Source organism: Bufo bufo, chromosome 1 (assembly GCF_905171765.1).
Source record: "Bufo bufo chromosome 1, aBufBuf1.1, whole genome shotgun sequence".
In the NCBI taxonomy this organism is placed as follows: Eukaryota; Metazoa; Chordata; class Amphibia; order Anura; family Bufonidae; genus Bufo; species Bufo bufo.
This window is the reverse complement of record NC_053389.1, coordinates 23785457-23802347: the sequence shown is the minus strand read 5'-3', so window position 1 is coordinate 23802347 and position 16891 is coordinate 23785457. Positions and strand designations below refer to the sequence as shown.

General features: G+C 43.0%; 1 protein-coding gene across 2 annotated transcripts in view; it reads left to right on the top strand.

Annotated features, from left to right (window-relative positions):
* Nucleotides 1-16891, top strand: part of LOC120992361 — a 100727-nt gene that overhangs the window by 65240 nt on the left and 18596 nt on the right. For both annotated transcript variants that reach the window (XM_040421301.1, XM_040421291.1), the window contains one exon: nt 5495-5638. In XM_040421301.1, coding sequence (XP_040277235.1) covers nt 5495-5638 — 144 coding nt within the window. The remainder of the gene's footprint in view (nt 1-5494; nt 5639-16891) is intronic.

Below are 16891 nucleotides of genomic sequence, written 5' to 3'. Positions count from 1 at the left end.
CTACTAGGAGAGGTTTTTTAAAAATGCTCTCTAGAGGCTTATGATCAGTCTCAATGTTAATAATATTTTTTCCATGTAAGTACTGATTAAACTTCTGGCATGCATATACAATGGCAAGACATTCCTTTTCAATCTGGGCATATCTTTGTTCTGTTGAAGACCGTGTACGTGATGCAAATGTCACTGGCTGACCTCCTTGCAAAAGTGTTGCTCCAAGACCTTTTTCACTGGCATCACATTGGACTGTTACTTCTTCATTGACATTGTAGTATCTCAAAACTGGATGTTTAGTAACAATATCTTTTATTTGCTTGAGGGCTTCATCATGGCTGGATTGCCAGGCCCACAAGCTGTCTTTGTCTGTCAGTCTGCGTAGTGGTTGACATACATCCGAAAGATGTGGTAAGAATTTTGAAAGGTAGTTTACAAACCCTAGCAGTCTCTGAACTGCTTGTACATTGTCAGGCTTTGGTACCTCTAAAATTGCTCTGACTTTTTCTGGATCAGGACGCAGGCCTTCTGCTGTGAGTAAATGTCCCATGTATGGTACAGAAGATAGCCTCAATCTCAGCTTCTTTTTATTGAATTTTAGGTTTAGCTTTCGTGCTCTCTCTAAGAGTCCAATCAAATTCATGTCATGATCCTTTGTGGCCTCCTCTGTAGTGTCACCACAGCCATACACCAATATATCATCTGCAATAACTTCCACTCCGGGCAGGCCTTCTACTGCTTCATGTTGTCTACGTTAATATTCTTCTGGTGCAGTAGCAATCCCAAAAGGCATGCGTAGCCATCGGTAACGCCCAAAGGGAGTCCAGAATGTAGTGAGATAACTGCTTTTAGTGTCCAGTTTTACTTGCCAGAAGCCATCCTTAGCATCTAAGACAGAAAATACTTTTGCATTTGTTAAACTTGGTAGGATTTCCTCTATAGTGGGCATTGGATAATGTGAGCGTTTTAGTGCTTTATTTAAGTCTTTGGGATCAATGCATATTCGCAGCTTGCCTGGTTTCTTAACAGCAACCATACTACTTATCCATGTCGTAGGTTCTATGACCTTTTTATCACTCCCAGTGTCTCTAATCTCTCTATTTTCGCCTTTAAGTCTGCTTTAAGTGGAGCCAGCACTCTACGTGGTTGGTGTTGAACAGGAGGTATTGCTTCATGTGCTTCTCTGTCAATGCTGAGTTCTAGTGGTACAAACCACTGTGACCCCCGGACTGCTTACTGCTCCTATTTGATGAATAATAGTGAATACTGACTCTTCTGAGCTGCTGCTCTTGATCTGTGCAGCCATATGTATTCTGCCATTTGCTTTCTGCCTGCATACTCTAGAAAAATGGTTTTGCTATTTTCATTTACTGCAGGTTTCTCCATATGCAGGACAGTGGTCTCTGCCCCAGGGGTGGTTGTTTCCACAGTATCTACATCTGATTGTTTTTACTTTGCTTTCTTTCATGGGCTTTTTATATGTTTTAGCGGTATAATGTACGGCTTCGGTTTCACTTTTGCTTTCTTGCATTGCTTGTATTTGCATTTCTGTAAGTTCATGGCTTCTCCACATGTCCATGGCTCTCTGTAGGTTCAGGTCTGGTGCTCTGAGCATTCTCTTTCTAGCATTAATGTCTTTTGATCCCAGAACTATTCTGTCTCTGATAAGTTCATCATGTAATACTCCAAACTCACATGTAGCGGCGAGCTGCCTCAGCCTAGTCACATACTGATCTATAGTTTCCAATGGGCCTTGGTTTGTGGTATTGAATATGTACCCCTCATATATGATGTTACGTGAAGGCATAAAATGGCTCTGTAATGCATCCAGAGTTTTCTCTATGTCCTGCTTGTCGGCATCAGAGAGTGAGAGGTGCTGATGAATCCGCAGACCGTCTCTCCCATCACTGAGCGCAGTGTCGCTATCCTTACCTTGGGGTCTTTCTTATCAAGTTCAGTTGCCACCTCATAATCTTCCCACTGGGATTTGAAATATGTCCAGTTAACTGCCAGGTCCCCTTTACAGTCCATGGGAGACGGCACAGGGAAGTTGTTTGCAGCCATTTTCTGTAACACGGTGTGTCTCTTATTAATAAATTACCAGAGAAACTATTCTTGTTGATCTTTTGTTCTGATATTAGGACTTTAGTGGTTTCTAAAACACCAAAGCCCCGTCCACTTCTGACACCATGTTTCCTGAGGCGATCTGAGGTAATTCAACAAACTTTATTCAGACACAAACAATATAACAAAGGTTATAAACTGTCATATCTATATAGCCTACAGGTGGCAGTAAACATGTTACCATGTATAACTCTTAACAGGATACCCTGAAGGCGTATGTCAGAGGGTTGTACATTAAGCACATTAGTGTTAGGAAATCTAAGAGTCGTCTTCTGGACAGGGAGCTATCAGATAGAGTTACGCAACTAGAAACAAGGAATATAGAACAACCCACATTGCTTAATGAAACGCAGTGGAAGGAAGCCCAGAAGCTTTTGGGGGAACACATACAAACCAGAGCAGACGATAAACGTTTATTTATGACCCAGAGATACTTTGCTGAAGGGGAAAGTGTGGGACACCTGCTAGCTACAGTGACTAGAGCACAAAATGGTCATTCCTGCATAGCCTCGCTCAGACAAACTGGTGGACAACTAATAACAGGAGACGAGAATATCCTGTGAGAATTTTACGCCCACTTTGGGGAGGTGTATAGGTCCAGACTGGTCACCACTAATTCCGATAGAGCTGGTTATCTTGAGAAAATTTATATCCCTGCCTTATCTATGGAGAATAGCTCACTTCTTGAAGAAGACATAACTCTGGAAGAATTGGAGATGGCGCTGAATTCCATGCCCAATGAAAAAGCACCTGGTGGGGATGGTCTTCCTGGGGAATTCTATAAAAAGCATGGGGAGCTACTACTTCCACATCTTTTAACGGTCTTTAAAGGTGCATACCGCGAAGGTAGATTGCCTTGTTCCATGAGAGAAGCTATAGTTGTGGTGATACCTAAGCCGGGCAAAGACCCTTCACTTGTGGACTCATATAGGCCCATCTCACTCCTGACTGTAGATGTGAAAATTCTGGCTAAAGTTTTGGCTAATCGATTGTGTAGGGTCATTCAATCTATTATTCATGATGATCAGTCTGGGTTCATGCCTGGAAAATCAACGGCGTTGAATCTTAGGCGCTTGTTCTTAAACCTACAATTGGAGGGGAGGGAAGGTCAGGATAGTAGAGCTGCGGTGGTCTCACTTGATGCTACCAAAGCTTTTGACAGCATTGAGTGGGAGTATTTGTGGGCGGTCATGACTAGGATGGGCTTCTATACTGTGAGCCCAGAGCTAGAATTAGAGTAAATGGTCAACTATCACCCACAGTTGCACTGGAAAGGGGGACGAGACAAGGCTGTCCATTGTCCCCCTTACTATTTGCGATAGCAATTGAACCATTGGCATGCCTTTTGCGATCTACTCCACTGATGAGAGGGCTAGTGAGGGGTTCTAGTGAGGAACGCGTATCTCTATACGCAGATGATATGCTAATTTATGTAGGTAATCTAGTGGATTATATAGATTCTATAATCTCTATAATATCGCAGTTTGGTGACCAGTCTGGACTTTTCATAAACTGGGAAAAATCAGTAATTCTCCCAGTATCTTCTCAAGTGCATACCACTTATGCTACTTTCTCTGAACTCAAGGTGGTGCGTTCTTTTAAATATCTTGGAGTAACTGTATCAATGAACCCTGCAGATTATATTCCTAATAATCTACTACCCCTCTTAGGGAAATTTAGAAGTAAGGTTGCTGTCTGGCATAAATTGCCTCTTTCTATGATCGGTAGAGGCAATTTGTTAAAAATGATATTCATGCCTCAGTTGCTTTATATTCTACATAATTCCCCCATATGGATCCCAGTGCACTAATTCCATAAAATACAACAACTGTTCCGGTTTTTTATTTGGAAAAATAATAGAGGAAGAATAAGATACAAAATCCTACAAAGGAATAAGGAAGACGGTGGTCTGGCTTTACCCAACCCTATGCTCTACTTCTTATCGGCCCAACTGCAACACTTCAAAGGGTGGGGGGTAATAGATGACATGGGAGGGAAGAGTGGTGGGTTGATAAGATGGGCTTCAAATAGGTCTCCCCCGCTGACAGCTATTGAAGGAGAAATAAAAGGGGAAGTGGGAAATATTCCGACCCTGCTACTTATGAGGAAAGTATGGAATAAGGCAAAGAGTATTTTAGGGATAACAGGGTTAATGAACATCTCGACTCTATGGCATAATCCCACACTTCAGGAATTGGATGACCTGAATGGATTCTCCCAGTGGAATAATAAAGGGGTATGGAATTTGGGCCATATCTATTCTAATGGAATCTTAAAACAATACCAACAACTGTGCTCTGAATTTGGGCTGCCCACTTCACAGTTTTATCGATATCTGCAACTTAGGCATGCTTTAGAAGCTCAATCTAAGATAGCCCCGGTGACATTTATATCAAATCAGACATTAAATATAGTGGTTGCTGCTGGATCAGTGAAGGGAACAATCTCCATGGTATATCAAGCCCTATTGGAGGACTTTCTTAAGGGATATCCACTAACAAGTAGGCGCCAGTGGGAAAGAGATCTAGGTGAACTCACGGATGAGCAGTGGACGGAGGTAGTGGAACTTACCCCTACTTTATCCCTTAGTGAGGCAGCACGTTTATCCCATCTGTATTTAATACATAGGGTGTACAAGACCCCAGTGTTTTTACATAAAATAGGTTACAGAGATAGCCCAGCCTGTCCTATGTAACACCAGCGATAACATAGTGATAAGTCTCTGAGTACAGATAATGTAGTAGATGTCACCTGCAGTCCTATGTAACACCAGGGATAACACAGTGGGGCAGCAGAACACACCCTCCACTCCCTCTGTCTGCTCGCTCTCAAACAGCACATGCACACAGGCAGTGCCGCTGTGGGGCTCGGGTTTAATATCCAAGCAGCGCTGCGCTCACAGCGCCATGAATGGACAGCAGGCAGGCAGTCATGTGACAGTGTCAGCAGATTCTCCTGTGCTCTGGTTGGCCATTCTGACGCTGTCTTAGACCACATTTACACGACCGTAGTGTTTTGCGGATCTGCAAATTGTGGATCCGCAAAACACGTACGCCAGCCCATGTGCGTTCCGCAATTTGCGGAATCTTTAGTCCACAGCCAGCTCTTCAAAAAGGGGTTAAGATTATCTCTTACTCTGGAGGACCTCTCCTGTCTTCTATTAAACAGACATTCCACCAATTAAAATGGACACTGGGTAATACCTGATTTCCCCTGCGGAGGCGCTGCTGAAAAATTGAATGCCCACAGAGCTGATTGCTGGAGGTCCCAGCAGAGGGTTATCCTGTGATCAGTTGTTGTTTTTGTCAAAGAACCATTAACAAGAAGGTCCAGTGGAGAGAGAACCTCTTTTAACTCAAAACTTTATGTTTATTTGCAGGTGATAAGATGGCTAAAATTTTGGCCTGGACATATAAATGTGCATCTAAATGTAACTTCTTGGGCAGCATGCGTCTACAGCAACTACAAATCAGCATGAGCACGTTATGTTATGGCCATCCCAACTGCCCTTCGATCGCCAATTGTGAGTCATATATTCCTGGCTATTTATATTTGTTCTGTACTTGTCATTTAAAAATGAAAACCAATTTTAGATTCCACATAAGTGAATTGACATTCTGATGTGCCCCTCTCTATCTTTCCTCTTGGCTCAACATATCCTGAGATAAATGGAACAAGATGGTCGGTTTTAAAGAACAAAACATGTCTGTCTAGCTCTGCAGGGCTTTGCAAGTAACCCGAAAGTTTTATTTTTGCAAGCTGATTATCTTGCATCACTTGTTCTGTCTTCATACACCTTCACACAGTAAACTCTTCCTGTTCTTTGTAGTCTAACTTGTTTATTGGTCAACAGGTTGTACACTGCGCGGAGTGAGAGATTGTACATGTGTGGTAAAACTACAAGAATACAAAAAACATGTAGAAGTATAAAGCATAGGATAGCATGTACTATAACATTTACAATGACAGTGCAACGGGTGGCCTCCACCTAGGGCCCTTTATATACTGTCCCAGGTTTAGTAGGCATGCTGAGTGGTATAGTGTGGCCTAAAATATCTCTGTGTGTCACGGTGCTCCTACCTGGATACCGCTGGACCCCAGGCTTTGGCCCTGAAGCAATAAATAGGGGGAATACTTGACGGATTTAAAGAAATAACTTGAGTCCAGACCTTGAGATAAAGTTCAACAGCAGCTTTACATGCATAAACATTTCTTCCAACAGTTTACAGGCTTTGTCTTGGTTCCAGCAGGCTTTAGCATTAAACTGGTAGGCAAACTCAACCCTGCTATATTTGTTTCTCTCACTGTAGCACTGACAGGCTGACTGGATAACGGCTTCTCCTTTATGCTGCCTTTCACTCTGTAGTCTGACTTATCTTCAGCCAAGGAACTTATCTCCTGGCTCTTGAGGCTTTAGGCTTTTGCCTCCATGGCTAGCAGAGCTTAGTCTTTTAGATCACTTGAATGGTCTTGGGGTGAGAAGGCCTCCATTAACTCACGGCTGTTGGAGGCGATTTTGTGCAACCTTAAATTAGATAGAGCGAGCATTTCTTGGGCCCTTTTCAAGAGACTAATTGCGGTCTCGTTCGTGGGTGTGGATTTCAAGCAGTCATCCACATAAAAATCCTTTTCCACAAAGGACCTGACATCCGACCCATACTTTGCTTTACCCTCTCAGGCTGAATGTAGATAGAGACTGCAGTGGAAGGACTGTTTACGAAGATGTGCACTCTTATTCGTTACTCTACAATGTCTTCACTGGGGTCGTAGTTATGGTACCAGAAGAACCTCAAGTAGTTTCTGTGTTCTTCCTTGACGAGGAAGTAGTGGAACATCTGTTGTACGGATGTAGTAGAGTTAAAACACATGGTTTATGAGACATGTTATCTAAACTAAATGCGTTAAAGGGAGTCTTTCACCTAAAATTAGTGATGAGCGGCAGGGGTCATATTCGAATTCGCGATATTTTGCGAATATTTTGTAGAATATTCGTCGAATATTCGCAAATTAGAATATTCATTATATTCTACGATTTTTTTTACTCGAAAAATCGGCAAGGTAATGATCATGTAATATGTTATCTATATTAGCTAAATTGCTCTATATTCGTTTTTTTTTTCCGAATATTTGCTATATTACTATAACTTTGTTTTTTCGAATATTCGTAATATTCCAAAACAAGAATATATAGCAATATAGTGAATATTCGAAAAAAATTCGAATTTAGAGCAATTTAGCTAATATAGTGCTATAATCTTTTTTTTTTATAGTTGTAATTTTTTTCCAATCTGAACTTCAGATGAGAAAAAAATTACAACTATTAGACAAAGAAGATTATAGCACTTGATTAGCTAAATTGCTCTAAATTCTTTTTTTTTTTGAATATTCACTATATTGCTATATATTCTTGTTTTAGAATATTACGAATATTCGAAAAAACAAAGTTATAGCAATATAGCAAATATAAAAAAAAAAAAAAAAACTAATATAGAGCAATTTAGCTAATATAGTGCTATAATCTTCTTTGTCTAATAGTTGTAAAAAAATCGCAATAAAAATTTGAAAATTCGCAAACAACACTACTCCTAAAGTCAAATATACTGCAGCCTTCTCATTGGCCCACAAGCTAGAAGCAGGGAGGGATCATGTGTACTGATTAAAAAAAAAATGGAATATTCGAAATTACGAATATATATCACTATATTCAAAATATTCGCGAATTTTCGAAATTCGAATATTCGTGGTCAACACTACCTAAAATGACCATTATAGAACACTAAGGATCTCCGCTAAAAAACACTTTTATTCAATATGTTAATTAGGTTCTGAAGGTGCCCAGGGGTGGCGTTCAAGCGTCCGGTGCCCAGGCCCCTCGTCGCTTTTCATACCAAATCCCTCCCCTTTCACTCCTCTGTCCCGCCCTAGGTTCTTCAGAAATCCAGCGCCAGCTCTGTTCAAAAGATTTGCCGTGCCTGTGCACTTCATTAACCATTATGAGCAGAGGCACAAGGCCGGCTAGATGTACGGGCCGGCACATGCGCATTAAACACTCTTGCGCCTCTGTCCTTAATGGGGAATGAAGTGCGCAGGCGCGGCAAATCCTTTGAACGGCGCTGGCGCTGGATTTCTGAAGAACCTAGGGCGGGCCAGAGGGGTGAAAGGGGAGGGATTTGGTATGAAAAGCAATGAGGGGCCTGGGCACCGGATGCTTGAACACCGCTCCTGGGCACCTTCAGAGCCTAATTACCATATTGAATAAAAATGTTTTTTAGCGAAAATCAGCGACGGACAGCAATATGGTAAGTAGCATTCTAATATGGGGACAATAATGGAGATCCTGGTGTTAGTGTTCTATAATGGTCATTTTAGGTGAAAGACTCCCTTAAATCAAACACCTTCAATTGCTTTTCAATGGCTTTTGTTTCAAGATAATGCGATGAGTTAAGAAATTTGAGTTAAGAGTTTGTGTGTTAACCCTGCTACATCTGTATGTCGGCCATAAATGCTACTGAATCTCTGCGGAAGCGTAGAAGTACCTCCATAAATCTGTTGTTGAGGTCTGGACAAGACAGTAAGACATAGTTTAGCAAGACACCTTCGCACCTGGCGCTTAAGTCAAATACTACTCTTATCTTCCTTGGTTTTTTAGGATGATAGACGCAGAATATGGCTAAGTACCAACACTCCTCGGAGTCTTGGAGCACGGGTGCAATTTCTGCATGGTTATTCTGAAATATTCTTTCCATGAAGGTAAAGAAATGTTCTTTTGTCTCTGGTGTCCTCTGAAGTTTTATTTGAGGGAGATAAATACGCTGTAGACAAGTTCTTTGTAGTATGGAGCGAACCTTAACTGTAAAGTTCGGGTCTGTACCAAACTTTATGATTTTGGGTACCTGGACCCAAACTCGAACTTTGCCAGAAAAGTTTGGGTTCGAGTTCGGTGTTCAGGCAATTAATAAAGCTTGTTGAAAGGCTGCAGGGCAGCCAATCAACAAGCTTTTAACTGCTTCCCGACCGCCTAACGCAGGGATGAGTCCTGGCGGCGGTCGATTCATTTCTCCTGGACGCATATACGCGTCATCTCGCGAGACGCGAGATTACGCTCACAGAAGGCCGGCGCATGCGCATTGCGGGCCGGCAAAAGTTAAAGGAGCGTTTTGTCACCAGCCTGACAGCCAATGATCATCGCTGGCAGGCTGGCGATTTTCAAAAAATCGAATCAGAAGCCATCTAAAACCTTATATTTATAAATATAAGGTGTTAAATGGCTCCTGTTCTCCTCTGCTGGTCCTTTTCGTCGGTTGGTCCCAGCAGAGGAGCAGACATCACAGTAAGTAGCCACCAAACACTTCACTTAGCCCCAGATCACCCCCCATCACCCCAATTAACCCCTTCATCACCCCTTGATCGCCCCTGTCAATCACCTAGTGAAAGGGAAAAAAGTGATCAGTGTAAACTGTCACTTTTTTTTCCACTGGTATTGACTGTTAGGTTTTAGGATAGTTTAGGCCCCTTGGTTAGGTAGTTAGCGATCGTTTAGCGCCCAGCCCACCGCACCGCAGTCACTGATTCGCTGATTAGCGTATCGCTAATCAGCATTGGTACTTTTATAGTATCTGTAAGTGATCAGAACTGATCACAGTCAGATCTATAATTGTATTAGTGTCACCTTAGTTCGCCCTCCACCCAAAACGCAGTGTTTGCCCGATCAGGCCTGATCGGTCGCCCACACGTGCGTTCACCCATGGCCGCCCCGCCGCAGTGACAAAAAAAATATAATTTTTTTATCACTGCACAATCACTTTACAAGCGCTGCGGCGATAAAAAGGGGCCCACATTCCAAAGAGCACCTTTAGGATTTCACAGGGCATTTTTTACACATTTTGATTTCAAACTACTTCCCACACATTAGGGCCCCTAAAATTCCAGGGCAGTATAACTACCCCACAAATGACCCCATTTTGGAAAGAAGACACCCCCAGGTATTTCGTGATGGGCATAGTGAGTTCATGGAAGTTTTTATTTTTTGTCACAAGTTAGTGGAATATGAGACTTTGTAATAAAAAAAATAAAAAAAATCATCATTTTCCGCTAACTTGTGACAAAAAATAAAAAGTTCTATGAACTCACTATGCCCATCAGCGAATACCTTAGGGTGTCTACTTTCCGAAATGGGGTCATTTGTGGGGTGTTTGTACTGTCTGGGCATTGTAGAACCTCAGGAAACATGACAGGTGCTCAGAAAGTCAGAGCTGCTTCAAAAAGCGGAAATTCACATTTTTGTACCATAGTTTGTAAACGCTATAACTTTTACCCAAACCATTTTTTTTTTACCCAAACATTTTTTTTTATCAAAGACATGTAGAACAATAAATTTAGTGAAAAATTTATATATAGATGTTGTTTTTTTAAAAAAAAAATTACAACTGAAAGTGAAAAATGTCATTTTTTTGAAAAAAATTCGTTAAATTTCGATTAATAAAAAAAGTAAAAATGTCAGCAGCAATGAAATACCACCAAATGAAAGCTCTATTAGTGAGAAGAAAAGGAGGTAAAATTCATTTGGGTGGTAAGTTGCATGACCGAGCAATAAACCGTGAAAGTAGTGTAGTGCAGAAGTGTAAAAAGTGGCCTGGTCATTAGGGGTGTTTAAGCTAGTGGGGCTGAGATGGTTAAAGTGTAACTGCCGTTCATTTTTTTTATTTTTTTTCTAATGTGTAGGGACAGTGACAGGGAACATTTTTGTAATGTACTTTATTTAGGGAAAACGTTTATTTTTAGTAAAAAAACAAGTCTGAAATGTCCCTTAGCAGCACTCTCTCAAATGTCAAATGAGCGTTGCTAAGGGCCATCCCTCTTCTATTAGCATAGAAGAGATCGGCTGTGCGGGAGCTGCGGGTCTCTGCCTGCCCTGCTCCGTCACAGCCTGGTGGGTGCAGGAGTCTTAAGCATGGCCAGCGCTGTCAGTGAGCTTTCCCCTTGCACTACAGGCGTGCGGACTAATGAAGCAGCCTCTGGGAGCGGTAAGCGCTCACTACAGGCAGTGCAGGGAGGCAGGGGGAAGCAGTTATATGCTATATAGGGACATAACTGTTTTGTTTTCAGGTCATATGCCTGCTACCGAAGATTCCTAAAAGTTTGGACAACCCCCCTGGGAGACCTATAGTCTCTGAAATTAATTCCCTTACCAGCAGACTTACAGAATATATAGACTTTTTCTTGCAGAAATACGCGACCCAGGCTCCCCCATATCTTAAAGATACAGACAGGGCCGTCTTTAACCCCTTAACGCAAAACACCGTATATGTACGGTGGGGGATGCATTGCCAGAATACATTCCGCCGTACATGCACGTCGGGATGATCGGGTGGGCACCGGAGAGGTGAGCGCCCGATCACTGCAGGGGTCCAGCAGTCCCTGGTAGCCGGGCCCCTGCTGTATCCAAACAGCAATGCTGGCGGATTAATCCCTTCTATGCAGCGGTCCGCGCTGACCGCGACATGGAAGTGGTTTGCGGTGGGTGAAGCAGCGCATCGAGTCCCCACGGTGCTGTGGCGGGGACTCGATGCGTGACAAGGCAACCCGATGCTGTGCAGAGGCTGCCCAATGCCCTGCACAGCTTCGGGACCTGCCTTTTACGAGTGCCGAGGAGAACTAGGCAACCTGTTTGTGTACTACTCAATGTAGTACACGAACAGGCAATGCATTACAATGCAGAATAAATAAAAGTGTTTTGAATAAAATAAAAAAGTTTCAAGTAAAAAAAATATATCACATGATCCACCCCATCCGATAGACACCATAAAAAATACAAGATAAAAACAGTGTAAAAAAAAGCCATTTTTGTCACCTTACATCACTAAAAGTGCAACACCAAGTGATCAAAAAGGCGAATGCCCCCAAAAATAGTACCAATCTAACCGTCACCTCATCCCGCAAAAAATGAGCTCCTACATAGGACAATCGCCCAAAAAATAAAAAACTATGGCTCTCAGACTATGGAGACACTAAAACATGATATTTTTTTTGTTTCAAAAATGCTTTTATTGTGTTAAATGTAAAAAAAAAAAAAAAGGTATACATATTAGATATTTCCGCATCCGTAAAAACCTGCTCTATAAAAATACCACATGACATAACCCGTCAGGTGAACAATTTTTTTTTCACCTTTATAAAAAGTGTAATAGCAAGCGATCAAAAAGTCATACGCAATGATACCCTACCTAAGAGAATCACCCAAAAAATACTGAGACTAAAACATGATTTTTTTTTTTGTTTCAAAAATGATATTAGTGTATAAAACTTAAATAAATAAAAAAAGTATACATATTAGGTATCACTGCGTCCATATAAACCTTCTCTATAAAAATATCACATGATTTAACCCCTCAGGTGAACACCGTAAAAAAAAATAAAAAAAAACACTGTAAAAAAGACATTTTGTCACATTACATCACAAAAAGTGTAATAGCAAGCGATCAAAAAGTTATACGCACCACAAAATTATACCAATAAAACCGTCATCTCATCCCGCAAAAAATGATGCTCTAGATAAGAGAATCACCTAAAAAATTAAAAAACTATGGCTCTCAGACTATGGTGACATTAAAACATGATTTTTTTTTTTGTTTCAAAAATTATATTAGTGTATAAAACTTAAATAAAATAAAAAAAGTATACATATTAGGTATCGCCGCATCCGTATCAACCTTCTCTATTAAGATATCACATGATTTAACCACTCAGGTGAACACCGTAAAGAGATAAAAATAAAAACAGTGTAAAAAAGTCATTTTGTCACCTTACATCACAAAAAGTGTAATAGCAAGCGATCAAAAAGTCATATGCACCCCAAAATTGTACCAATCAAACCGTCATCTCATACTGAAAAAAATTTCCCCCTACATAAGACATTCGTCCAAAAAATATATATAAACTATGGCTTTTAGAATATAGAGACACAATTATTTTTTTCAAAAATGCTTTATTATGTAAAACTGAAACAAACAACCCAAAAAAGTATTCATATTTGTCGTGTCCATAACAACCTGCTCTATAAAAATAGCTCATGATCTAACCTGTCAGATGAACGTTGTAAATAACAAAAAATAAAAACAGTGGCAAAACAGCTATTTTTTTTGTTACCTTGCTTCACAAAAAGTGTAATATAGAGCAACCAAAAATCATCTGTACCCTAAAATAGTACCAACAAAACTGCCAGCTTATCCCGTAGTTTCCAAAATGGGGTCTGTAACGGATCACCTGGCACCCCGACTGAGTGCCTCCGTTGATGGGTGCTCCTAGCGTTTCCTGAGGTTTCCAAGCACTCTGGCAGACACCACAATCACCGAACCGAAGAATCATATAAATCCTCTCAAGCATATGAATGCTGTAGACAGTTGAATAGGAAACCATACGAATAGATTTACACTCCTAGCAGTCAAACTGGAACAGCATACCATAAATCCTCCCCCAAGGATGAGACGACACTTCACTTGGAGGGTTAAAACAGGAACTAATTTTATTTAGACATAGCACACCTACTTTAAACCCCCCAACAGCCTCATTTACATACAATAGGGCACATAGATGACTATGGTACAAGGAAAGGGGGGGCCAGACAATAGCAAGGGCTGATGGGAGATGGAGGAGGGACAGAGCAGCTAGATTACTGGTCTCCCAGTGTCCCTGAGACAACACCTTGCTGGGGGAAACAATGGGACAGGAAAAAGGGGGAGGAGAAGAGGCACAGAAAAGCAATTCCTTTAACATAGTAAACATTACAGTAAGAGCAGAGATATACAGTTTACAATACATAGCAATACAATTTAACCAAACCCATAATAACATACATAATATTTAAGACAGCCTGAATGCAATCTGCTACACAGTCTTAAAGGGGCATTGTTCCTAAAAGTCATAATATGTCCACGGATGGCCATTAAAGGGCCAGTAGCAGCAATATAAAATACCACATGCCCAAATTGCATTCAAACGTACCAATTTACCAGGGGCCATAGTCAGCAGGTAGGAGGCGGGTAGCCAGGCCTCTCCAATGCTCAGTGGTGAGGCGGGTTCCGCCACATTTCTCCCCTTTCCCATTGAGACTATCCAGACTCCAGACCTCCAGTCGGTCTGGGGCTCTGATAGTCAGCCGGCCTTTCTCAAAGGGTGTAGTCGTCCCTATGGCCCCCTGCCACTTGTGCCCAGTTGTAGATCCATGGCTTGGGGGGAAGGTAACCAGGGTGCCCTCTCCCCTGGTTGAACAAAGCTGTTGCTGGGGGGGAAGGGGTAACAGGCTCCTCTCTCTGCGCCACCCTCCCTTGTTGTAGGGGAAAACAGACTGCCTCTCCTTCCAATACATTGTCCTGTTGTTGTGGACCAGGACAGACTGTCTATATCTCCAGTGGTGCAGGTACAGAGACTACGGTCCCATCTGCACTGTTGTGGGGCTTACTGTCTCGCCTTGGTGTGCTAGGCTGCCGCTGGGGAGAGGGGGTAACAAACTCCTCTCCCTTACACACTTTCAGCCGCTGGGGAGATGGGGTAACAGGCTCCTCTCCCTGAACCGTAGACTGCCAGTGGGGAGAGGAGGTAACAGGCTCCTCTCCCTGCGACACCCTCTCTTGTTGTAGGGGAAAAACGACTGTCTCCCCTTCCAATACTTTGTCTTGCTGTTGGGGACCAGGACAGACTGTCCCTATCCCCAGTGGTGTAGGTGCAGAGACTACGGTCCCATCTGTACTGTTGTGGGGCTTACTGTCTCCCCTTGGTGGGCTAGGCTGCAGCTGGGGAGGGGGAACGAGATTCTCCCCTCCCGGTGAAATATTATGCCGCTGGGGATCTGGGCCAACTGCCCAGCATCCCTGTAGGACTGGTAGAGAGACCGCAGTCCCATCTCCACCTGCCATCTGTGGGTCTTCCCCGGACCAGTCGATAAGGTCCCTCATTTCTGGGGCTGGTTGGGGAGTAGGAGGTATTGAATGCAGGTCTCCTGATGACGGGCTTAGTTGTTGGGGAGGGGGAACGAAACTCTACGCTCCCAATGGTGTACAGTCCATAAGCCCCATCAGGTTAGAGACAGGCGGTGTCACTTGATCATATAAGTCCGCATAATTCTGTTCGATCTCCCACTGCTCTGGTGGTACTTGCAGGGTATAGGGTAAATGACTGGAGCTGAACAGGTGCTGGTAATCCTGCTCCAGTTCCCATTCCTGGACAGCCAGTTCAATCAGGTCTGGCCTTAGGTCTTCGGCCATAGGGAGATCCTCCACGGCCTCTCTGTAGTCAAATATGTCCCAAAGCCGTGATTCTGCCGCACTCCCAAATTCCGGTTCTGCAAAGGTCCCCCATAATAAGCCAGGGCCATTATAATCCTTGCCCTCGGGTTTGTCAAATTTGGCCATTCCGGGAACCCGCTGAACCGCGTACCAACGTAGCGCTTGGTATGCATCATCGAGACCCAGTTGCCTCCATGCCAGTGAATTAAGTTGCATCACCAATTCCTCCTGGGCCTGTTCTCCCAGCATAGGTATCCGTAGGGCCACTCTGGCTTGTAATCGCTGCTCCTTGCTGGGAAGACCCTCACCTCGCCAACGCTGGACACCTTCTAGGGTTTCTTCCCACATCTCTTGTCGGGCGCTCTCTCTGCAGTCCAACCTGGTTGCCTCTCCTATTGGCTTGACCAGTGGTGCCCAGAGGTTCTGTAACCTCCAGTTAAATTAATTTTCTACCTCGAGCGTTGTCCAGGGACTCGCTGGTTCTATGCCGCTCCATAATAATTCCTGTGTCTCCAGGGTGTTGTTCCTCTCACACCAGGACGCCATCCCACTGCTTGCCACCAATGTAACGGATCACCTGGCACCCCGACTGAGTACCTCCGTTGATGGCTGCTCCTAGCGTTTCCTGAGGTTTCCAAGCACTCTGGCAGACACCACAATCACCGAACCGAAGAAGCATATAAATCCTCTCAAGCATATGAATGCTGTAGACAGTTGAATAGGAAACCATACGAATAGGTTTACACTCCTAGCAGTCAAACTGGAACAGCATACCATAAATCCTCCCCCAAGAATGAGACGACACTTCACTTTGAGGGTTAAAACAAGAACTAACTTTATTTAGACATAGCACACCTACTTTAAACCCCCCAACAGCCTCATTTACATACAATAGGGCACATAGATGATTATGGTACAAGGAAGGGTGGGGCCAGACAATAGCAAGGGCTGATGGGAGATGGAGGAGGGACAGAGCAGCTAGATTACTGGTCTCCCAGTGTCCCTGAGACAACACCTTGCTGGGGGAAACAATGGGACAGGAAAAAGGGGGAGGAGAACAGGCACAGAAAAGCAATTCCTTTAACATAGTAAACATTACAGTAAGAGCAGATATATACAGTTTACAATACATAGCAATACAATTTAACCGAACCCATAATAACATACATAATATTTAAGACAGCCTGAATGCAATCTGCTACACAGTCTTAAAGGGGCATTGTTCCTAAAAGTCATAATATGTCCACGGATGGCCATTAAAGGGCCAGTAGCAGCAATATAAAATACCACATGCCCAAATTGCATTCAAACGTACCAATTTACCAGAGGCCATAATCAGCAGGTAGGAGGCGGGTAACCAGGCCTCTCCAATGCCCAGTGGCGAGGCGGGTTCCGCCACAGGGTCACTTGTAGTTTCTACTCTAGGGGTTCTTTAGGGGGTCTTCAAATGTGACATGGCAAGTTAAAATTATCCCAGTGAGGGGGGCGGAGCCAGC